Source organism: Monodelphis domestica, chromosome 2 (assembly GCF_027887165.1).
Source record: "Monodelphis domestica isolate mMonDom1 chromosome 2, mMonDom1.pri, whole genome shotgun sequence".
NCBI classification, from domain to species: domain Eukaryota; kingdom Metazoa; phylum Chordata; class Mammalia; order Didelphimorphia; family Didelphidae; genus Monodelphis; species Monodelphis domestica.
This window is the reverse complement of record NC_077228.1, coordinates 422,525,191-422,550,913: the sequence shown is the minus strand read 5'-3', so window position 1 is coordinate 422,550,913 and position 25,723 is coordinate 422,525,191. Positions and strand designations below refer to the sequence as shown.

Genomic DNA, 25,723 nt, shown 5'->3' with positions numbered 1-25,723 from the left:
TGCAGAAAAATGTCAGCTACAAACAGCAGATTCAATTTATGTTGATATAAAATGTAAAAAAAGTAACTTCCCAAGTCTCTTTCTGCATAATGAATTCTTTTGCTTGATAAATTTTCAGCAATTTTTATTCAACTCTTAACAGATCTCGAAAAGCTCTGGAGTAGAAACAACTCAATAGAACCACATTATTATATGTGTGATGGCATTTCTTCAGGGTAATGAAATAAAACTGGGTCTGTTTTCCTACAGGTAGCAAGAATTGCTCATTTTCTCTACCCTGGCTAAATTTCCATGATGTCTATCACAACAAATCTACCTTGTACACAGTAAAAGCCAAATCTACTTGGGGACTGTGCCCCCCAAATAGTGACGCATTACTATTAACTAAAGCAGTAGGAAGAATTTACTGCCCCATCAGTGGGGCTGGGAGAAGACAGTCAGCTACCTAAAATAAAATTTAACTAGCCACTGAGTTTCTTTTCCAAAGAGAATATGAGAAAGATAAACTGATACTGTTCTTGGTTATTTTCATAATATAAATCTTGTTAAGTGTATGTACTTGAATATTCTAAGCATAGCATTGCACATATTTTTTAGGAGTCCTGATATAAATGGAAACAAGTATAGCTTTCTACATTAGCTAGTTAACTTTATTTCCCTCTTTCTTTCCCCTTCACACACGTGCATGCACACATACACATACATACACACACACATATATACACACACACAAAACCTTCTAATAGACCATCGTTCTTTTGATTTCTCTATTTCAGAAAGAACTAGATCTAAGTTCTAAAACAGGGTTTAAGTGATACCAATTTTAAAGCATGAGATCCAAATCTATCTCTCCCTCAATCCCCTGACCTCACCACCACCACTGACTGTTAAAGAAAAAGAGGAGGAGGTGTGAAGGTAATAACAGGAAGGAACTGTTTGGAGGGTTGAGGGAAGCACAGGGGAGGCGACCATATCCAGAAGACATTCTAATACTCTCCATCCTGGGCAATGACAACTCTCTTGGCTCATTCTCAGAGAAAAGATAAGAGCCAAGGGCAAGGAAGGAGCTTTGAACAGCTGGGAATACATGCAACAAACTAAATCTCTTGAATAGAGTTCTACTCCATTGCAAAATAATTTCAGAAATGATCTTTTAGAGGTGCTGCTTCTAAGACCAAGTACCTCAGATTCTCTTCTAGTCAGCCCAATAACCCTTGCAACAGAAAGAGGAAAGTAGGCAAACCAGAGGAAGTGAAGAAGTGGACAAAGGAACACTGGCAAGAGAATGGATTAAGATATGGGTAGGATTTCTAACAATTAAAGCATTCTGAAAATGAAACAGGCCACAGCTAGGTAGTGCAATGATGAGAACTGGGAGTGAAGTGAGGAAGACCGCCATTCGAATTCTGCCTTACATGCTTACAAGAGATGTGTTTCTCTGGGCAAGTCATTTATCCTATCTGTAAAATGAAAAGGTTAGACTGAATGGCTTCCAAGACCTCTAATTCTAAATATGATTCTCTAATCCCACAAAGTCCTGAGCTCCCCATAACAGGAAGGATGAAAGGATTTATTTAGTGTTAGACAAGATGTTTAGAGACCATTTAGTCCAAGGGCTCTTAAATTTTTTCTGTGTCATGGTTCCCTTTGGCAGTCAAGCAATACCTACAGATGCCTTTTCAGAACAGTTTTTTAAATGCATAAAGTAAAATCCACAGAATTACAAAGGAAACCAGTTATGATGAAATGGTTATATGCATATATAAACATATTGATATATACATATATTGATAGACAGTTGACAGCTCCCAGGTTAAGAAGCCTTGATCAAGTGTGACTCCTTCATTTAATAGATGAATAACTAAAGACCAAAGCAAAGAAATTATTTGCTAAATGTCAAACAAGACATAAGCAAAAGAGTCAACTTTCAAACTCAGGTTTTTGGAGTCCAAACTCCATGCCCTTTCCATTAGGCCTTTCCATTGAATCTAGCAATCAAGCAAAGTCTAGATGAAGACCTGTTGGGGACATAAGAAAGGGATGGATGTGAGGCTGCTCTGGGTCAAAATTTCATCTAATTAATTTCTACTGTCCCTTCCAATTAATTAAAGGGAAGAAAATGGAAGAGTATAAAGAGACAGCAAAGGATTGCCACCATTCAGACTTGTCTCTTTATACCATCATATTGGTTTGTTTTTTTTTTTATTTTAGACTAGACCTGTGATTTCACAGGTATAAGAAACTTTCTAGTGAGGAGACTCAATATATGTGCCAAGAAAGATTGGCTCCTGCTCTGCAATTAATAATCTTAATTTTTTTACCCTGGAGCACTGAAAGGCTAAGCAATTTGCTCAGAATCACAAAGAGAATTATGTGCCAGAGGTGGGACCTAAATCCAGGTCTTCCTAACTCCTTCCTAACTTCCTAACTCCCAGAATCACTGCCCCAAGCTGCCTTCATCTTGGAAAACCTTTAGTTTGAAGATCATTGACTCTTAAGTCATCCATCTAAAAAGTAATTATTGAACATCTATTCCTACATACCAAGCACAGTATAAGTGAACTAATAGTGATCAGTGGCAGAAGTAAAGGGAGGCAAAATTGTAATGAGCCTGGGCAAAATCTGCCCCTCCATCCCTGCTCTCCATATCCTAATATTGATATCCTTCCCTCACCCCACAGACCCTGGCACAAAACTGTTCTAAATCAGTATCCTAGACCCCAAGAGGAGAAAAAGGAAGAAAGTTACAGAAAAAAAATATGAATCTGAGGATGTTCTTCAGAATCTAAGAAGTAATAAGATGGTCCCCCAACCTCATTTCTTCCATACTGAAACTATGTACAAGTATTCATAATATGTGCCAAAGTTGTATAAATTCATCTATCAGAGACATTTTTAGATGAAAAATATAATGGGTAGTAATAAATCAGTGATCTTTGAGCTCCAGAGCTGGCCAAGAATGGAGATGACTCCAAGATTCACCCACTTCAAAAAATATAAAAGCATAACTAGAACCAGGAAAGACCTTAAAAGCCACTTAGTTCAACTGGTTCATTCATTTGACAAATAAGAAAACTGAGACCCACATCACATTACCCTTGGTTTAAATAGGCTTGTACATTCATTATAGTTGGAGGTGTGACTGAACAGTGCATCTGTCCCCTGCCAGACCTTTCCAGAAGATATTCAAGCCTCCAGAGGGGAGAAGATATTCAAGCCTCCAGAGGGGCAAGGGAAAGCATAATCCTGCCTAAATATTTTTTATTGTTCAGTTGTTCCAGTTGTTTTGAATCATATGACCCTTATGGAGTCTTTTTGGCAAAGATACTAAAGTGCCATTATCTTCTCTAGCTCATTTTACAATGAAGAAACTGAGGCAAACAGAGTTAAGTGACTTGTCCAGGGTCACACAGCTAGTAAGTGCTCAAGACTGGACTTGAACTCAGGAAGAGAAATATTTCTGATTCTAGGCGCTGTCATTCTATTCTTCACACACCCTAGCTGCCCTTGAGATGAGGAAACTGAGGCAAACAGAGTTATATGATTTGTCATAGCTTTTGTTTCCCTCCATAGCTGTCTGAAGTCACATCTGAACTCGGGTCTTTCTGACTCCAAGCTCAGTGCTCTATCAACTGTGCCACCTAGCTATCTCCTAAACATTTTAATCTCATTTTAAAAATTCTTCAACTTTCCTTGCCATAACCTCCTCCAAGACTGAGTTCATCTCCCAGTTTTTGCAAAAGACTTTCTGAGTTCCTCTCCTATCTCACTGTTAGTGCCTTCCCTCTGCAATTAATTCCATTTGCACAATATAGATCTCATATGTCCAGTTATTTGCATGTTAAAATATGAACTCTTTGAGGGCAGGAACTGTTTTTACATTGGTATGCCCAGTGCTTAGCACAGTGTCTGACACATAAACACTTATTCAATATGTAGCTAGATAGAGCAGCTACTATGTGCCAGGTATGTGCTAAGCACTGTATAAATATTGTATGATTTGATCCTCACAATTAACCTAGGGAGGTAGATAGTAGTATTATAATAATCTCCATTTTACAGATGAGAAAACTGAGGCAAATATCAAAGAATTTGAGGTTGGATTTGAACAGAAGTTTTTTTTTTTCCTGATTTCAAGCCTGCTACTCTATCTAATGGAAAGTGAAATTTATGTTTCCTAAGAACAACAACAAATGTAATTGAGACAAAATGACTAAGAAAAGGCAGGCTAATTTAAGTAAATATCATGGTAGAATGGGAAAAGCCCTGCACCTAGGTTCTAGTCTCATCTTTGCTACTACCTACTTGTGTGACCTTGAGAACTGAAGTCTTAGCTTCTTCAATCTGTTAAATGACTGGGCTTTACTTCTCAGATCTCTTCTACATCTAAAATGTTATGATTCCATATTTGTGCCAGCAAGACTATGAACTGTTTGTGAGACAATTATTAGAACAATTAGTAATCTGCATGTAGGCATGCTTTTAAAAATATACAAATCCATTTTTATTTTCAGCACTATAAGACCTAGCTTAGCTCAGTAGCATGAAATCTCCCTGATTCCCTACCCCAAAGACAGTTTAAAGGGACCTCTTATTCCTTAATTTTTGACATTACTTTGTAGCAATATCTCCTTTACTATAAGTCTATCTCTTATAATATTTATTTATAAGCATATCTTTATTTCCTCTATTCTCGCATGTTACACTGTAAACTTTTTAGGAGCAAGGACAGAATAATTTTTCATCTTTTATTCCATGAGCCTAGCACATACAACACTATGCACAAAGACAATGTGTTTGTTGGATTGGATAGCGGTAATGTAAAATTTAAAATTGAATCTTAATAATAAAAATATTATATTTTAGGAGATTTATTAAATGATCATTGGAATTCAAGGAAATAAAGAGGGTACAAAATAAAGACCACATACCCATGGCTGGTTAGCCATTTTCAAAATCTCCACTCACCACCATGATACAAGGCACCATAGAGAATCAGTCTTGAAACAGGTAGACCTGGATTGAGTCATTCTTCTCACACATAGGACTGATTTGTGTCCATGGGTGACTCACAGAACCTCTCAGTGCCTCCAAGCAATTCAATAAGACTATACATTTCAGACCAATTACCTAACTTCAGAAATGGAAGGAGAGTTTCCTATCTGGATGTTGTTGTTTGTCCTTCCTTTTTCCAAGAGGACCAATGACAAAGCAGGGGTAATGTCTTGACTTGCTTGGGAACTGGAGTATGTGAAGCAGAGTATAACAGATCTGAACTCCACCCTATCCCATTCCCTTGGTTGATATTTCTATAGAGCTTTAAGGTTAAAAAAGTGCTTACATTCATTATCTTATCTGATCCTCACAACAATCCTAAGAGATAGGGAGTGAAAGTACTATTATATTCACATTCTATAGGTCAGGAAACAAATTCAACTAGATTAAATGATTTACCATAGTAACACAACTATTATTTTATGGCTCCTGAACCAGAATCCAGGTATTCTGACTCCAAACCCAATACTATTCCCAAAATACCATAGCTGCCTCCCTATAGCAGAAAGGTCTTTCCGCTTTAGGAATTTAATTCATCCTTAATTCATCTACCTTTGTGCCACATTTTACTGAACAACTAATGCCAAAATAATCTTTCTTCTTAAAATGATAATGCTAGTCTACCACAGCACCAAATTAATGATAAATAAGGGCAAAGCAACCAATCCCATGAGCTTAAAACAAAATATCCAAATAAGACATTCTATTTGTCCAAAATGGACTTTCTCATTTTTTGAAAAACAAGTGAGAATAATGTCTACACACCCTGACAGATTTCCTTTGCCCCTTCCCCTTCCCCTCAGGGCAAAGGAACAATGGGCATATTCTCTTAGGGTCTGCCAGACACACTGAGCTCACACTTCTAGCTCATACTCCAAGAAAACTGATTTCCCTTTCACTGAAAAAGAAATCTCCTTATAAACCAAAAGAAAATCAAATTTATTAAGACACTCTCAAGTCCAATCACACAGTTCCTTCTCAAAATAAAGACATTCCTGACTAGAATAAGAATAACATACTCTGTCTAAAATTTGTTTCTTATGGTTGCCATGTCTAAGACCAGTTTTTTAAAATCACATTTTATTTTTCAACAATATAACCCTCAGGTCCTTCTCCAAGGAAAGATTTGGGGGCAGGAGGGGTGGAGATTGCTATGTGACATCTTTCTTTTATACTCTGCCTTAGTGAAAGTCAAAGAATCAAGAATTAGTTAGCAGTAGACAGAAAAGAAGTTCTGAAGGACAATATGAAGAGACTGCCTTTCTCGACTCCATTCAGACCTATATTTATCCTAACTGATTTCGTGCACTAGACCACAGGCACTAGGCAGCTGCTCAGCAATGTGATTCATCTCTCAGATATGCCAATGGCTATGTCTTCAATATGCTCTGGAGTAGGTACTAGTCAAACGAGATTTATGCTATAACTTTAGTATTAAACTTTCTAAGCTATTTAAGAGTCTTTAATTTTAATATCAATCTGAAACTTATACAATGCTGTATAGTATATATAATAGTACATATAAAGGTTATATAATTACCTTTTTATGGCTAAGTATATATTATAAATAGCAAAAGGAAATTATGGGGTAGTTAGGTAGCTCAGTGGATAGAGTGGGAAGTCCTGGGTTCAAATCTGACCTCAGACAGTTCCTAGCTGTGTGACCCTGGCAAGTCACAGTTGCCTAACCTTTACTATTCTTCTGCCTTAGAATACACATGGTAGAAAGTAAGGATTTTTTTTTTTAAAGAAAACTGAGTCAGAAAACCATTAAGAACAGACTTCCCCAATCTTGTAAGTATGGAAAAGGAGATACTACAACACTTTCTTTGTCATGATTTTCCACTATGTTACCCTTCATTTGGATATTCACTGAGGGTGAAGACAATGATAACACTCTACACTTATATGGAGTATTCAAACATTTAAAGTCATACCATGAATTTCAGGGGATTAAAATATATTCCCGGCACACTTAATTTTAGGAGTATTATAGTATTAAGCTCTACCCCACCAGAAGATTCTTGCATTCAGTAAAATGACACTGACATTAAATACTAAGTACTGTTTATTTAAGGCCATGTCTATACCAAACATCTTCACTACCCCTGGAGAGAGTTGTGTATTTAAATAAAGCACATTATGGAGTAACAGGGGAAAAGGGGGGGTGGGGGGAACGCTGACTCACAAAGACCTCCAAGCTCAAGTCCTTTCTCTAACACATATTAGTTGTGTAACCAGAGACAAGTCACTAGACCTTCCTAACTCTCAATTTCTCCACACATAAAATTAGAATACTAATAATACCTTTAGTACTTCACCTCACAAGGCTGTTGTGAGGTTCCAAAGGGATGATGCATATAAAGTACTTTGCAAGCTTTAAAGTTTAAATAATTAAATGTCAGTCACCAAAAAAGGGAACTTCTAGGAAGGGAGTTCCCTATCCCTATACCTGTGTTATCACAGAGAAGAAAAAGAGAAAGTTCTGAAGGGGGGAAAAAAAGTCCCCTGTATGACTTGAGACAAGTTACTCATTTTCAAACTCATTAGAAAATTTCTGAAATCACTTAAAGACAAGGAATAGGGTATTTTTTTAGAAAAATAATGAAACTGGAATATATTTTATAAATTTTGAGAACTCTGAAAAATGTTTAGTCTAGTACTAGCATAACAAGCCAGAATAAGGCCCTGATTAATAAAATGAGTTGTCAAAAGCCTTGACTACCCCCCTCCAAAACTGTCTTTTAAGCTTTCTAAAACATGGTATATACTGGGGTAGGTTGGGGGAATGGGGAGGAGGAGAAAGGGAAGTAGGGAAGAAATATTTTAAACCAATCAGGAACTTTTGATAAAGATTTACAATACCTGAAATGACTACCATTAGATAAATGGATTATAAAATAGAGGAAAACACTGTCTTCAGAAAGTCCCATTTAAATGTATGCATTTAAATTATTGATCATTTAATACATGTATAACCCAGATCAAATCACCTATCAGCACAGGGAGGGAAAAAAGGAAGGAGGAAAATAGATAAGTTCAATAATATAACTTAGGAAAACTTGTGTGGAAATTTGTTATTGCATGTAATTGGTAAAAAATAAAATAAAAATATGTTAAATTATCGATCATTATTCAATTATCAGATTAGCTAGTTTACAGTTGCACAGTGCTGGAGTAAGACATGAAAATAGCAAGTTTCAAAGTTAGGCAAGAATTGTGAGCCTAGGGTCTTTTTTTTTTAAACATAGTAGCCTTTGTGATGTAATGAAGTCTCTGGGCCCCTTTTTCAGAAAAATGTTTGTTGACTATATTTATAATCAAAGAAAATGCTAAATTTCAGTTAGAGGTTAGTAAAAAATAAAGATGTGAGTTTTTTTCCCACCCACCCAACTTCTCTGAACCACAAAAATCTATCACAGATCCAGAATAAGATTCTTGGACTAGAGGATGGGGATGGCTGGTAATAAATGTTGAGGGCTGAAAATGAGGAACCACATCATGTGGCATTTCCAGTACCCAAATTTTATGCATAACCTTTTCCAACTGAGAAATCATCCTACAAACTGCACCTTTATATCTGAGTATAACACAAAACATTTTCACAAATGAAAGCCAACTGAATACAGGCAACAGTTTTATAAAGCAATGCAGTTCAACAGAGAAAGGTGATTAAATTTGCCACAAGGAATTCAGGTGGAAAACTTGAACATACACTATAGCCTCTCTTTCAATAACAGAACTAATTTACTGCAAACAGATGCCAAAAGATCGTTCATTCACTTTACAGGAAAAAAACAAAGCAAAACCCCAAAATTAAAGGATATCTGTTCCTCTCGTACATATGATAATCCACAACCATCTTGAGGAAGAATTGGAAAAGGAAAAGGGAAAGGAACTCATCATCTACCTGATCTGGACTTAATGATGTCACTGAATTCATTCTGTCCCTCATTCGGTCTGTTCTCTTGCTCTCCATATTTGGCCATCTTTGCAGAGACTCAACTCAGTCTAAAAACTTTGCAAAATACTCTTAAGGACTGTGTCTTTCTTCACGAGTCTGATTTGGCATCAATATCTGAAAAAAAATGAGAAAAGTACTGAATTGTATAAACTATGTATATTTGAATACAAAAATATGCACATATATACATACACATACATGCATTCAGATATACGTACAGACAAAATCATCACATTCCCAGACATACAACCTTATTTCAGGAGCATACAAGTTCTGTTCAGTTAACAGAACTCAGTCTGAAAACATTTATTAAGTGCTTATTACATGCCAGACACACTGTGCTAAGCACCTTAAGAAAGTCATTAATTGTCTCAAATTCACTCTTAAGAAAAGCATCTCCAGAATCTGTGGAATTCAGGGTTTTATCTTTCATCCACTAGCCTCTACATCTACCACTTGTCAATAACTGCATTGCCTAGCTTGCCCTAATGTATTACCTTGGGCCTGGGGCCAGTCATCCCAGCACCCAAAGAGCATCAGGATTTTTCCTAAGTTCAGCAATCCCCTGAAGCAAGACAGCAGCTTTCAGATCTATTAACTAACCATTAGTTTGAAAATATAATTGTCAATTCACATGTGATTTGCTCTTTTTAATGTTTGCTAGACTTTAGATGAGAATCCATTTGACATTAAGATTATTCACCACTACTCAATAAAGACTAGACATTTCAGCCCTTTGCTTATCTCCTACTATCTTGGGATACTGTGCTAACTGGACATATGTCACTACGGAAAGATGCCTAGAAAAAGAATTATAAATTCCAATGATGAGAAATTACAAGAAATGGTTTTTGAAATTCTTTGGATATAAAGTAGTTTGAGACAAGCTTTTAGCATTAATATCTGGTCCAGAAGACAGGAGAGATAAAAGTGATGCTACTGTTATTTTGAGTTCCCTATATTATCAACTTTGTAACTATCTTTAATATAGTAACTTATGTTTAACATTTTGCACGTTTATAAAAACGTTATTTTTTTCTACAAATGAGTGATCTCAAAATGTTTGTTATATGTTTAAGTGTGACTTTGTTACACAGAGATCTTTTTTTTTCCTGTACAATACAATTCTGCTTAACAGAAATTCTTAGATCTATCTCATTGAGAAGAGGCACAGTGGCCTCCACCAAGATATTCTCAAAGGGATATTATGCTTTGTATGAGACAAAATTAATGAAAAAGCACTTTTTTTTAAAACCCTTACCTTCTGCCTTATATTCCTATGTATTGTGTCCAAGGCAGAAGAATGGAAAGGGCTAGGCAACAGTGGTTAAGTGACTTGCCCAGGGTCACACAGCTAGGAAGTATCTGGAGCCAGATCTGAACCTAGTGAAGAAGCACTTATTAAAGCACAGTCATGTCTAGATCAAAGATACAACGAAGAATGCAAATGCAAGTAAGCAAAATAATTCCTGCCCTCAAAAAATTTACATTCTAATGTAAAGGAAGTAGTGGCTAGAGAAGTGTGTTCATTTTGGAGAGAGAAGGTAAAGAATATGATTCTTTAGTAATAGGGCTATAGATTGAGATGTTGCAGCTTTACACACACATGTATACCTGTCTATTATACAATATGTGACTTTAAGGCTTCCAAAATGCTTTCCTCACAACACTATGAGATAAGCAATATTAAGTATTACTAAATATTATTAACTAAGTATTATTGGCAGTTTTATGACTATTACTAAATATTTTTAACTACTATTAACAGTTTTCTAGATGAGAAAACTAAGGCTCTGAGATGCTTTCCCCCCACAACAATCACAAAGCTCAGAAGGGTTAACACCTGGGATTCCCATCCAGATCTCCTGATTGGAAGTCCAGTTTTACATTTCCATACCTGCCACTCTGCCTCTACATGGAATGGATAATGACAAAGCACCACCACTCAACCTTGCAGGGGTTATTAAATACTACCAAAATTCTGTTCTCTGATATTTTTGTTCTTCAGATTTAGTCTAGCAAAAGTTTCTAGTCTTCCTTATTATGAATCTACTCAATAAGCTCTTTATTTCTTTTCTTCCATATACTGACATTTGGAATCAAGAGATCGCCAGTCTGAATACTAACTGCTACTTTTTAAATCTTACCTTAGGCAAGTCCAAAAAGCCTTGTTTCCTCAATAGTAAAATGATGAGGTTGCATTAGATTATCTCACAGATCAAGGAGATCCTAAATTTAGAGCTATTTAGAGCTGGAAGGAACTTGAGGTCATCTAGTATAACCCTCTCATTGTACAAAAAAGTAACCTGAAACTTAGAGGTTAAAAGGCTTTTCCATCCATGTTCACAAACCTAGAGTCAAAAGGGGGATTTAAACCCAGGTCTTTCCATCTGCAAATCCGTCACTCTAGGTACAGTCATACTACCTCCAAATGCCAGTTCTAATTTCTATGAATTTGTCGGTGTGACCTGTCGAATAATAAGAGAAAAGAGAGGGAAGCAAAAAATGCCCGGGGTGGAGTGTGGGTGGGAAAACTTCATATGAAATTCAATTAGGAATAAATTGTAGTTATCTAAGAATACACAAAGTGGTGTAAACAAATGTGAATACACAGTAGGCCTAAAGGAAAAGTCAATCAAGTATTCATTTCCAATAGAAATCACTATTTTTAAATTATTAGAGAAATTGAAATTGAAAGATGAAGTGGAGAGGATCGTACTTCAAATAGTAATGTAACTTAAAAAATTAAAAAGTTTAGGAAACTCCTAAATGTCCACACAGATCGAAGAGAAGTAAGTATATGCACACAGGGCAGCCTCTGGGGAAAGTTTATACTAGTAATTATTGCTCTAACAACTCGGGCAATAACTTTTATGTAAACACTCCGGGACAATTAAAGCTCTGTCTCATCAGCCACATAAAACACTCCTAAATGGAAGGAGGTAGGGAGTGGGGGAAAGGTCTCCACTTCAACTTCATCTCTAGCTAGCCGGGTACTCGGAATCCTCAGCACAAATAGTTAGCCAAGCTCTAACTTAAGCCTCTAGCCCAGCCTAAGTCCCCAAAGTCTCGCCTCCAACCTTTCCGCGCCCACCAAACAGAAACCAACTGGGAGGGGCCAGGCGAACTTCCTCTGGCGTGTGCAAATTACAAAGGAATTGCGCCCAAAGGTAGTCCGGCAGCCCCGGGAGACAGGGGGAAGAAACGGCGAATTCGGGGGAGCTTCCAGGAATCCGTGAAACTCCAAGCTCTTCTTTTAGACCCCTGAGCAACCTAGCCCCATTTTTTACAGATGAACCTTGGAAAGCCTGTTATTATTTGGTACTCCTCTTTCTTCCTTCCTCCCCACTTTTACCCAAGAAGATGAGCTTCAGAGTCTCCAAAATAAATAAAACTCGAGGATTCCATCTCCGACATCCACCTGCAGGGTGTTAAAAAAGAATCCTCTTTGGAGGAAAAGATATGAAGTTACTGGGGGGGGGGGGGGGGGGGAAGGAATAGCCTTTGCGCTGTATGTTTAAAGTACAGTTCAGGTTTGGAAAGCTGCTGGAATAGTCACTTCTAAAAAGGCTCTGCAAAACGGGATATCATTCTATTAGTGAACAAGCATGTATTATGCGTCCACTATGTGCAAGGACCCGGCTAAGCTCTGAGAAAGTGGCACACTGCCAGAGGGTTGTTCACACACAAACACGCACACGCTGCCGGGGGTTTGTATACACACATACAAGTACATACATACACACTCCCACCAAAGTAAGCCATAACAATGTCAGTAACCCAAGTTCCAAAGGATGGTGATACTTACACCAGAATGTCATTAGCGCACAAATCCGGAATTCCTCACGCACGTAAAGGGCCAACCCAACCCCAATCACCTAGCAAAGGAGATAGAAGTGGCTCCTGGCCAAAATAATAACACTCTCCAATGCCCCACCCTCTAGATCTGTTACAGCTCTGAAGTCAAGCACGCTTTCTCCCAAGCCACCGGGCTGAAACGCCCTCCTTCTCCTCCTTTTCTTTCTGGCTGGGCAACCACAACTCCCTCCCTCTCACTCACCGCTCCCTCACTCTCTCACTCTCTGGTCCTCCCAAGCCCCAGCCCTTCCGGGGCTCTGGGGTAGTACTACGCACCTGCAGGTCAAAACCAGCCAGCAGCTGGTAGAGGTGGTCTCTTCCCACACCCGAAATCTCCCCACCCTCCACCCAGAGAACAGAAAACTAATCCAGCTCCAAGGCACCTTAGGGATCCTTGGGCGCTGACTCACATTGTCTGGCTGAAAGTGCAAAAAAGAATGGGATGGAAGAGAAAACACAGAAGTGGTCCCATTAGCAAGGAGGGATTTTAAGGGTCCCTTCTTTAGCTTCCCACCTCTGGTCTTCTCTCCCGCCAGTCAAGCAGTCTCAACTTCTTAGGAAAGTGTGCATAAAAGTTGGCATCCAGACTGGGTAACCCAGGAGGGCAATCGTGAGCGGAAAAGCCTAGCCTGGCAGCCGAAGAGCTCAGACTTGTACCTAATCCCCTCACCCACCCCCCCTTCTTTCCCTGCTCCCGTGCGGTAGTCACATTACTGTCCCGGGGCCATCAATAATGCATCTGCTTACCTGTTCCCGTGACCCTCCGGCCCACTTCTCTCCCCGACCAGGTCCCAGCTCAATTCCAAGTTTTTGCTGGATTTATGCAGGATTTATTTCCTTTTTTTCCCTTCCTTTTTATGAGATTATGAAACCAAATCAATAAGCCCTCAGACGAAAAAAAAAATTTTGACAACCAACTGAATGCCGCCCCGGACTTATGCAATCTTCCTGCTCTCTAGTTCCGCCAAAAACATTTTTTCTAAAAAATACAAAAGCAAACCTGGAACAGGCGCTCAAGCACCAAGTTTGCCAAATACTAAAGTGTTTTCCTTCTGCAGAAAGGACCAAAAAAAAAAAAGTGGGGGGGCTCTCCTTGTAATTCCCCCAATAGGCTGCCGATTGCTTGCTAGTTGCTCCTCCTTTTCGGTGGAATGAAGCTTCTCCAGAGGCTGCAACTGCCCCCTTCCTCCTAGGAAAGGCGGACTCCAGAACTTTGTGTACAAAAGCCGCCCCAGTTCTTCCCGGCTCCTCCTGCTTTTCCTCCTCTCCCCTAGGCTTCCCCCTTTGTTGGAGGGGACTGGAAGGGGCGAGGCAGCAGGAGGAGTAGTCCCACTGCCCCCGCTGGGAAGCTGAGGCTGCAGTCTGGGCAGCCACTCCAGACGGTGTGCGTAGAAGAGTAAGGAATAAGGGGCAGCAGTGTCCAATCCGCTGATCAGCGCAAATGCCAGCCCTCCTGCTTTGCTCCAGATCCTCCGGCCGCCCCTGAACTTTGTTCGCCGAGCTCAGCCCCAGCCGCTCCGAGGTTCCCGGCTTAAGACACCGCTGCAGCCACGGCCGCCTGCGGCTGCTGGGCTCCAGCGCCGGGAACGTGGCGCGACTGAGTCACCTGACCGCGCGCTCAGTCAATCATCCCAGCTGGAACCCGGGAGCTCCCCTCCCCTGCGCCCTCCTGGACAGCCCAGCGCTTGCCGACGTGCTTCGGGTGCCCCAACTCTGGCTAGAGAGGTTAGGAAGAAGCTCTCTACACACTTCGGAGGAATTAACCTTTTGATGCTTGGATCTGGGCGTGTGTGCGAGGAAAAGAAAGTATATCTCATAGAAACAAGATCCCATTTATTCAAATTATTTTCAACTATGAGACATGCCTCTCCACCAATTTGGCCTCTAGTTTCTAGTAATTTTCCCTCTTTCTTTAAAGATTAAAGAAATCGCTCCGGTTTTGCCCCCCAAGTTAGCTTCACTCCACTTTTCAAAGGTTGCAACAAAAATTTCCCCCTACACACAAAGATAACACTATAATATATTTCATATATTCATCACAATTAAATTATTTTCTCTATTCATAACTGCGCACGGGTAAATGCTTTGTCCCTTATGTGGTCTCAAAGTGCTTAGAATATACTTTAAAATTTATAAATAAAGAAACTATTAGAGCCCTGGCCATGGTAAGGAAGACGAATTCAAATCCAGTTACTAATTATGTGATCCTGGGCAAGTCACTTAACCTCTGTTTGCCTCAGTTTCCTCAAGGGTAAAATGGAGATAATGGCACCTATCTCTCCCCAACCCCCATCCAGGTTACTGTAAGGATCAAATGAGAAAATAATTTCAAAAGGCTTATTACAGTACCTGGCACATAGTAATCGAAACATAAATGTTAGCTATTTGCTATTATTGGTCAAAAAGGATTTGAAGATAATTTATGTGTTATATATTTCATGAGATCATAGAGCTAGAGCTAAAAGTGATCCATTTCTCTGAATCTGATTTCTTTAACTCTCAGATTGCTCTTTGGAATTCTTTTGCATTTTGCTCTTCACCACAACTCATTTAAGAATTTCAGAAAGATATTGAGAGAAATTTTGATGACGAAAAATAAAAGCATGAATAAAATTTATTTTTAAATTACAAGAATAAAAAAGGATAATAATATTTCACTATTATAAAAACCTTATTAAGGGATCCAAACAACAATAAGGATTGCATGCCTTTGTACCTTAGTCTTAATAAGTTTCTGGAACCAAAAGAAATCCATCATTTGGTTTCCTGTCTCCATTTCCAACCCAACTAACTCCCATGAACCTCTCCAATTTTACGAAAGCTAGTCTTGGAGGAATATTCCAAAACTAGAACTTCCAATTTATTGGCATTTTAAAAACTATACTCACACATATACCAATATATGACATCGAATAAGACTTTCTTGAAGTAGTAAAAGATTGGGAAAGGGATAGGATCAAAGGAAACTTCAAGTTAAATTGCTGTTTTTTTATCAGATAGAGATGTTTAAAGAATAAATAATGACGATATAGAATGAATAGCTTGCTAAGTAATATAATTGGATTTAAGATGCAAGTTCAAATTCCATATCAGAAATTTACTTTCTATGTGACCCTTGTCACTTTTTTCTGTTCAGCCATGTCTGACACTTTATAAATCCATTGGGGTTTTCTTGGCAAAGACACTGGAGTGGTTGGTTTATTTTTGCTTATGGAGTGGCACCAGCTTATTTTACAGATAAGAAAACTGAGGCCAGGGGGCAGCTGGGTGGCTCAGTGGATTGAAAGCCAGGCCTAGAGACGGGAGGTCCTAGGTTCAAACCTGGCCTCAGACACTTCCCAGCTGTGTGACCCTGGGCAAGTCACTTAACCCCCATTGCCTAGCCCTTACCACTCTTCTGCCTTGGAGCCAATGGGTAAGGGTTTAAAAAAAAAAAGAAAACTGAGGCCAAAAGGGTTAAGTGACTTACCCAGAGTCATACAGCTAATAAGTGTCAGAGATTGGATTTGAACACAGGCCTTCCTGACTCCCAAGTTTAGTGTTCTATCCTCTATGCCAACTAGCTTCCCTCTTTACTGTCTAAGAGGTTATTTATGGTAACCTTTGAAAGTATTGTCAATAAAGATGCAGGAGACATTACTAGAGATTAAAGAGAGTAGAATTTATTTGTAAAATTTAGCAGTGTGGGGGAGAAGACATCAATTCCTTGTCCTACCAGCCTTCCACAACTCCTGACCTTTGAATCTCTATCCCTGAGTAACAAAAGCTCTGTTTTTAGTTTCACTATTTCTCTCTATTAGAGGCAGTTAGGTGGTGCAGTGGATAGAGTGCCAGGCCTGAAGTCAGAAAGACACCTGGCCTCAGACACGTACTAGTTGTATGACCCTGGGCAAGTCTCTTAACCCTTTTTGTCTCAGTTTCTTCATCTGTAAAATGAGCTGGAGTAGGAAATAGCAAACTACTCCAATATCTTTGCCAAAAAAATCCCAAGATCCTACAAGAGTGAAAAGCAACTGAAGATCAAAAAATTTCTTGCCAGAGCTGCTGAGAAGAAAGTTCTCTCCAGAACTTCCCACAAAGAAATTGCTGAAATCCAGCTGATTTCATGCAGTTGAGAGTTATCATCTTTAAACTTCTGCTAGGTCTGCCTTTACCTATACTCAAAAATCTCTCTAGTTTACCCTTATCAGCTTTTAATTTGATTTGGCATAGTGACTGTTCCAGACCTCATTTGATTTGCTATAGGGTGATTATAACCTAACCTCTTCCCAGCAGCCACAACAGCAGCTAGTCAGGTACCAGTTAACCAGTCAATAGGCATTTATAAAGCTCCCAGTGGGGGAGACAACATGAAAGCAACTATGCACAAACAAGTTATATGCAGGATAAATTGGAGATAATCAACAGGGGGAAATCATTAGCATTAAAGCAGATCAGAAAAGGCTTCTTATAGAAGATCAAAGTCTAACCAGTGCTTGAAGGAAGCCAGGGAAGGCAGGGGACAGAGAGGAAGGGAATAAGTATTGATATGGGTCCTACTATGTGCCAAGTACTGTGCTAAACTCCTGAAGAATACTACTTCATCAGATCACAGATGAGGAGGAAATAGGCAAGAGACAGTAAAAATGTCTAAAATTTGGGAATGGAGCATCTTACCATCCCTGCCTCTTCCTACCTATCACAGCAGGCACACAGGAAAAAAAATTACTGATGGGGGACAGAATCAAAGTGAGCAGCTAGGTAGAGTAACTGATAGAGTGCCAGGTCTGGAGCCAGGAAGACTCATCTTTCTGAGTAGAAATTAGACCTCAGACACTACTGTGTGACCCTAAGCAAATCATTTAACCTTGTTTGCCTCAGTTTCCTCATGTCTAAATTGAGATGGAGAAGGAAATGTCAAATCATTATAGTCTCTTTGACAAGAAAACCCCAGATGAGGGTCTTGAAGAGCCAGACAGGACTAAAAACCACTGAACAATAACAACACATAATCCAAAAAGTTTGGAGACCATCAGTGTAGGGAGAGCTGTGAATTGACCCAGTCAACTTGGGGGGAGGGGGGGAAGTCATTGAGAATAATACTGATATTATAATATCATATATAATATAATAATAAAACTGATTAAAATGTCCATACCTTTTAAGGGAGAGGTAACTTGATAATTTTGGTGTTATCTGAGACTGTTTCCTGTATTTACCTCTCATATCTAATCCTGTGGATTGCATTTCCACATCTCTAGAATTTGCCCTCTCCTCTCTATTCCTAACCTAGTACAGGGTCCTCATTCTCTAGTCTAGACTATTTCAATATAGCTTCCTAACAGTTCTTTGGATTTTTACTCTTTCTCCCCAAATCCTTCCTTCCACTTCTAATCTTTCTAATGCAAATGTAAGGATGAGCTCAGAGCCTTTTCAGGTTTCACTGGCTTTATCTACATAAGAAAAGCCAGGAATGTGGCTGGGCAGATAGAAGAGTCAAGGACCTGACCCCCTAGGTCTTTTGTACCTTTTTTCTTGATCTCTTCTACTTCATAGAACAAAGTGACTTAGAGAAGAAAAACTGGGGAACTTGGAACACCAGAACTTCCAGAGATCAAAATCAGGAAGTTTATAGAGATCTCTTATGCAGCTAAAAACCACTCAGAAAATAGATTTGAGCCCAAAGGCAGTAGATACTTAGCTAAGTCCCCATTCTTTGTTCTGAAGAGCTTAATGCCAGGGGCTGGGAATTTTCTCTGTGAGTTGAGAGGCCTGAGAAGCAATACAAACTAGAAAAAGTATGGACTGATGACTCCAAAACAGCAAAGAAAGGGAGGGAGCAGAGGGTGTTGTTTCCCCTAGAGCTACTGCTGGTCCCAGACTGAAGCAATTCCTTTTATAAAAGAGCTATTTTTAATAGCTTGTCAGTAGGACAGGACTGAAATGACTGAACATCAACAAATTTTTTTTTTAGTTTTTGATGTGAAGTAAATGTGCGTGTGGAAGAAATAGCCAAGGTCTTGAGCAGAAGTTAGAAGCTGGAGGGGGAAAACAAACACAACTCCTCAGGCATTTGCCCAATGGGCCCATTTTCATTGCTGTTCTCTCATGTCAAAGCTCTTTGTGACCTCATTTGGAGTTTTCTTGGCAAAGATACTGGAATAGTTTGTCATTTCCTTCTCCAGCTCATCTTACAGATGTGGAAACTAAGGCCAACAGAGTTAAGTGACTTGCCCAGAATCAGACAGCTAGTCAGTGTCTGAGGCCAAATTTGCATTCAGGTCTTCCTGACTCCAGGCCCAGAGTTCTATCATCTAGCTGCCCCCAATGGGCCCTTACTTGGCAGCAGATTGCAAGGATTATGCATCCACAAGGCTATGCTCTCATTCATTTTCTGTTTCCCCCTCCTCTCACATGTGAAGATGAGGGAGTTAGAATACTCCTTACACCCCACCTTGGAAGTTCAATCATTCCATACATACCAATCAAAATTCTGGTAGCTGTGGTCTACCACCCTCCAGAACACCGCACCCCCACCCCTTCTCTCCTAATCAAATTTAAAGTCTGACTCAGTTTTTTTTTCCTTCTCAACTCCTGCCCTCAGACTAGGGAACTTCAGGGTCCATAATGATAGTCCCTTAAACACCCTAACCTCAACTTACTCATTTCATATGACCTACTTCTCAAAAGAAGAAAAGTCACTGAGGGCTAGTATTTAAAGAAAACTCTAGAAGCATCATTTGGCAGCAAGTATGCCAGTCTTTTTTCCTGGTCTTGTAGTCTTGGAAGATAAGAAAGAGGACCAACCACAGTTGATATGGTGTCCTCCAGAAAAGATGAAAATAATGTTTCATAGAAGTACTACTGGGTACAAAATAGAAAGAGAGGGGATAACCATGGAACATACCTCCCCTAGAGTGGACTATACATGCTGAATGAGTCATATGTTGTTAGATGGAGCCAATATGTTGGTTTGTTTTTCTTAACTATATTCGTTACAAGTAGAGTTACTCAGGTTGCTGGAAAGTGAGGAGAAGGTAAGAATAAAGAATTGATAAACCATTAACTATAAAATAAAGAAAGGCTGTCAGGAGTTTGCTTTGTATTAAGTGAGAGTTCCTAAGGACACCTTAGAATGGGCTAGGAGATTGTGAACTGGATTGGATTAGTTCTTGGGAAGGGTAGGACTGTTTGTTGTTCAGGCACAAAGTCCTCAGCCTTATTCCTCCAGTCATTGAAGTCTAGAGGCAAGACAAAAATCAGGACAACTGGCAATGGCCCAGAATATAGTGGATGACCTTGGCAACTATGATGTCTGACCAAGCTCTAGGGGCTTCACAACACCTGCTTCAGGGACTGTTGAAATAAATTGTTCTCATCTTCATGTGCTTGAAGTAGATATCTCCAAATTCACAGAAGGATTTGAGACTTGTTGATTACCCTCAACCTTATTTAGTCCATATGTTAAGATAATTTTACCTGGGTGTGGCTGCTGTGGCACCAAGGACAAGAGTTGGGTGGACACCAAAGGTGGATGAGCAGCCCTTAAAAGAGCTTGGCAAGTCCTCCCACTAAGGTGCTTGTCTTCCCTGAACACCCCATCCACCCCAGGATTGAAGGCTTAGGTAGAAATAGAATGAGAATGCTACTTATCCCTGGATGGTAAAACTAGATGAACAAGCCCAGGAACCAGTACAATGGGAAGACAAATGGTGTGAAATGTTTCAACAAAGAAGCATTTGCAGAATGAATGGAGAATTGATCTTATTCAATAAGAAATTCAAGACATCAGAGTTCTAAATATTTGGAACATGAATTCTTTGGCTGAACCCCATAAAGTTTCTTTGCCAAGTGTGATTTTTCCTTTGATTGAGGAAACTGGGTTTCCAGGATCTGGTCAGAAGAAAACGAGAGGATGGTAGGGAATTTGGTGCTCATCAAGGCACACACACAAAACCTTATTATCTTCTGTTAACTGCAAATTAAACAGATTTGCAGTAATTGATAATTCATGGACTACTTGAGTGAGATATTGCCATATGTGAACAAAGAGAAAAGCCACTAATGGGCAGTGTGCCTAACTGTAACTCTAGCTTATTGTTTATCAACTTTTATTGCTTTCTTCATGAAGATCAAAGCTCCATGGGCAGGGACAGTGGCTGTAGTGTGAAAGAAAGAGGCCAGGACAGGGAATCAGAAAATCAATATTCAAGTCTTGGTCCATCTCTTAGTCTGTGAGACATCCACCAAATCATTTCATCCTGATAGGTCTCATCTCCCTTATCTGTAAAATCAGAAAGGAACTATCTAAATTCCCTTCCAGCTCTAATATTCAGTGTACCTAAATAACTAGACCATGTTCTGCAAGTGTGGAAGTCTTAACTAAAGTTTAAATGTAGTATTTCATGGAGTTTTTCATATCTCTGATCACACTAGATAAGTATCCTTTATTGATATAATAGAATATTTAATTATGCAAGAGATTACCAAGGCTAGATTATTAACCTTTTTGAGACTCTTCTCTGGGCCTTCAAGTTGATACAGTGTCTACAGATTGCTGAAGCCACGGGAAAAGAATTATGCAGATAAGAGTTTCTTTAAGAAACCAGCTTTTCTTCCCCTGGAATTCTGTGGTATGTACTATTTTATTTGTGGAAACATGCCCTTTTGGCTTCTTCCTATTCTCCCACTGATGCAGAGAATCAGTGACTACAAAGGATAGTGGGAGGAAGGGGGAAGAGCACATCTCAGGCTCCCATTCTTACCTCTCAACAGTTTAGGAATCTCTAGGATTAAAGGAATCTCAAAGTGAGGACCTCATTTACCTGATTTCAATTACTGGTGTCATTATTATTTTTTAACTTGTATCAGTTTTAATGCAAGGCCAGTACTGTACTTGGTTTGCATTTTCATAAGATACATGTTTTCATCATCCCTTCCATTGCTCAGAAACTGATATAAAAAATGGAGAAGGAAGAAAGAAAGAGGGTAAAGGGGACAGGAGAGTCAGCAGGAATTGACTGAATCGTTATTTTTGTCAGCCTCACCCTTTAGTCTCTAAAGGATGACTATTGGTGGCAGAGGTGATTGGTTTTAGTGGATATGATGCTAGTAATTAAAGATTTCCACAGCCCCTCCCCTTTCATTCTCCCTTTTTCTTTGCCTTACTAGCACCACCAGTACATAAAAATACAAGCTTTTTATATTCCCTACATTTCATTGAAATTCATTCATTCAACAAATATTTAATGGTGAAATACTGGTGGTGAATGGTGAATGGTGAAAAATTCATATCAGAGCTTTAAAGTTTACCAAGTTATTTACTTTGATCTTCATAATAACCTTTAGAGACTGCAAGTATTCTTATCTCCATTTTCTAAAAGAGAAAACTGAGATTCAGAGACATTAGATGACATTTTTTATCCGTAGTTCAGCAACTAATTAGTGTCAGATGGATACTGATTAATCTTTACTAATTAGTCCAAGGCTTCATGACTCCAAGTCCAATGATCGATTCCACTACTCCCAATCTATTCCACTATTCCTCTTATGTACAATATAGGACAACCCAATAGGTGAGAGAATGAAGGCACTGGACAACTGCCTGTCATAAATACTGATCATAGTTGACCAATTACTCATTGGTTGTGCTTGTTCAGTCATTTCAGTCCAACTCTTTATGATCCCATTTAGGGTTTTCTTGGCAAAGATATTGAAATGGTGTGCCACTGCCTTCTTCAGCTCATTTTATAGATAAAGCAACTGAGGCAAGCAAGGTTAAATGATTTGCCAAGGATTGCACAGCTAATAAGTATTTGAGGCCAGAGCTGAACTCAGGTCTGCCTGCCTTCAGGCTTGGTACTCTATCCACTGAGCTATCTAGCTGCCTAGTTACTCATCAGATTTTCAGATCCCCAGATGAAGACAGACTATGTGATTCATAGATGGAAATCAATAAATTTTATGATTATGACCCTTTCCCTCAATCACAAGTCTGAAAATATTACTTTTCCAATATATTCCAGAGAGTTTATTACCTTTTATTACCTCCAGGATGAAACATAAAATTCTTGTAGGATATTTAAGCCCTGTTTCCAAGCTTATTCTTATTTATTCTCCATGGACACATACAGAGTGTACTAAGTGTGCCCAAATACAATGTGCCAGCACTGCTATTGGAACTATCTGGGTTCTTCCAGGGCTGTACAGATTTATGGAATTTTAAGGACACCTAGACTGTTGCTTCCTCCTATATTCATTTTGACTGCTGGTGAGGAGGAAAAAAGACCTTGGTCTAGTGATTTGATATCCTTCAGGCTTGGGACTTCTTCCAGACATTCTGTCTTGCTACTACACCTACTCAGAGTGGCATGTCAGTGGTGTAGAACCCAGTTCCTGTCCTAGTCAAGTGGAATGTCTCCCCCCACTTCTTCCCATCCTTAGTAGTCTGAAGGCTTTGTGAAGACTCTTAACAGCTGCAGCTGGGCCACTGAAAAACCAACCAGATTTTGTTTTCCTTTTGGATGCTTTTGGCCATTTTATTTTCTGTTGGCCATTGTGGGTTGGACTCTAAAGCTCTGGTTGGTATGGATGATGAAGGCAAAAAAAGTTTAAAATTTGAAAGGGTAGACCTCTATTCACCAGACTTTAAAATCTATTGGCCCCTTCATGACAAAGGATTCCCTCCCCATCTCTGCTTCCTGCCTTCCTTGAGGTCTCAGCTAAATCCTTTTTTTCTACAATAATAATAAATATAAATAATAAAAAATATGCATATAGTACTTATTATGTGTCAGGCACCATGCTAAGTGCCCTACAACTATTATCTCAGTTGATCCTTACCAGAACCAGAAGTAAGTGCTATCATTATAACATTTTACAGATGAGGAAATAGGCAAAAAGAAGCAAGTGATTTGCCCAAAGTCATACAGCTAGTCTGAGGCAATATTGTGAACTCTGCTCTTCTTGACTACTGGAGGAATGCTATACCCATTGCACCATCTAGCTGCTCCAAGCTTTTCCCAGTCTTTCTTAATGTAATGCCTTTCCTCTATTGCTTATCCCCAATTTATCCTGTATGTGGCTTGTTTGGACATAGTTGTTTTCTTGTTTTCTCTATTAGTGCAGAGACTATGTTTTGTCTTTCTTTGTAAGACACTTTAACACAGTGTACTTTTGCTCATTCTGCCTATATTTCTATTATTTGGGGTGTTTGATAAGTAAATAATCTCTTCATGTCTGGCTTTCTTTCCAAGAATATTTCAAATGCTTCAATAATTATTGAATCTATTATTATCTCTTTTTCATTCATGGTTAAGTTCATATTTGCAAGGTAGATTGCCATACACTATGGACTAAGCTCCATTGCTCTTTGAAACACATTATCACATTCCCTTCCATGTTTTCTGTTGGATACAGAATAGTGTTATTCAAATTTCCATCTTTGCATTTGAAGGTCTTTCTCCTTGTCACTTATAGTTTGTTATTTCTAAATTTAATTGTTAAATTTGACCACTATGTGTTTTGGAGTTTGCCACTTTGGTTTGTTTTAGAGGCAATTTATGAATTTTTTTAAATTGATGTTTCATTTCCTATGTTTTGAAGTTCCAGGCTGTTCTCATGTTATTTCTTGCATTATGGAGATCAGGGAATTTTACTTACATTCTTCTATTCTTCTGTTTGCCTATTTCCTCATCTGAAAAATGGGGCTTATAATAGCACTGACTTTGTAGAGTTCTGGTAAGGATCAAATGAGATAACAGTTGTAGGGCACTTAGCAGGGTAATTTATAAACACTATAAAAATAAAATATCCTATATTTTACTTATATTCTATTTCTACTTATATTCTTTGGTTGTCTCTACACATCTTGCCTTGGAGATCAGAATATTTTGTTCAGAAAGAGTATTTTTATGTTATTATTTTTCATTTTTCTACTAAATCATCCTTCATTTCTATGTATTCCAATTTGAGTGTTCACTCATTTCTTTGGTGAGACTTGCTATAGCAGATTCAAGTTTTTCTAATCTACCCATTATTTTTGCTATGTGAACGACAAGTTCTGCTTTTCTACCACTCTGGAAAATTGTGTTGAGGTTCCATGTTTTCCTCAAATTCCATAGGATCTTCTGTCTCTTCAAGTGTTAAGAGAGTTTTCTGTTGTTTTATAATATTTATTCATTAATTTACTAATTTATTGGAGCTGGAGGCTATATTTATTTCTGTTAGTGTTTTCTCTTTTGATTTATCTGCTTATGTACAAGGTCTCTTGAGTTTTCTTCTTCTTGAAATCTTTATTCATTTCTCTTTTTTCCCCCTATGTTCACTTATTACTCACTTTCTGACCATAGCTTTCCTGGGGTCTGGATCTCAAAGTATCTCAAACCTTCTCACATGCTAGGTAAATCATGATTTGCCAAACTAAGTCTCTGTCCCAAGTCACTTTTGGGGAAACAAAACTGACGCCATCTGGCTTTGTCCTTCAGGTTTAGTGGAGAACAACACCAGCACCTTGCAAGACTCCCCACACTCAGTGTTCTGTCTTATTTATTCTTCAGTTCCCTAACCAAGCAGTTCAGAACATTACCACAATGGTGCTATTGTAGCCAATGGCAATTTCTGTCTTTTAGAGTTTGGGTCACCAAGACTCTAGAGGTAGAGGTGGGGTTGGTCCTGTGCCTTTCCTTCTGTTCCTTTGCTTTCTTGCAGAAATCCTTTGTAACACAGAACATTGCCCAACACTAACTTGCTATTGCTGGCTGCAGCAACAAATTTTCACAGCCTGGAGCCTGGTACAGGCATTAAAATGGATGGGGGACCAGGGTGTATTGTAGATTTGTGTTTTGTTACAAGTCCTCAGGTCAAGTT

At 38.9% G+C, this 25,723-nt stretch overlaps 1 protein-coding gene across 4 annotated transcripts in view; it reads right to left on the bottom strand.

The window, feature by feature from the left end:
- The window catches only part of UTRN (utrophin), a 651,323-nt gene extending 636,846 nt beyond the window's left edge, over window positions 1-14,477 (bottom strand). For 2 of the 4 annotated variants that reach the window (XM_007484684.3, XM_056818907.1), the window contains exons 1-2: window positions 13,625-14,471; window positions 8,966-9,133 (exon numbers count right to left, since the gene is read on the bottom strand). In XM_007484684.3, coding sequence (XP_007484746.2) covers window positions 8,966-9,044 — 79 coding nt within the window. In that variant the 5' untranslated portion in view covers window positions 9,045-9,133; window positions 13,625-14,471. Of the gene's footprint in view, window positions 1-8,965; window positions 9,134-12,827; window positions 12,898-13,624 lie in introns of all 4 variants that reach the window. The other 2 variants (XM_056818903.1, XM_007484681.3) reach the window with 2 other exon arrangements.
- Between the last annotated feature and the right edge of the window lie 11,246 nt (window positions 14,478-25,723).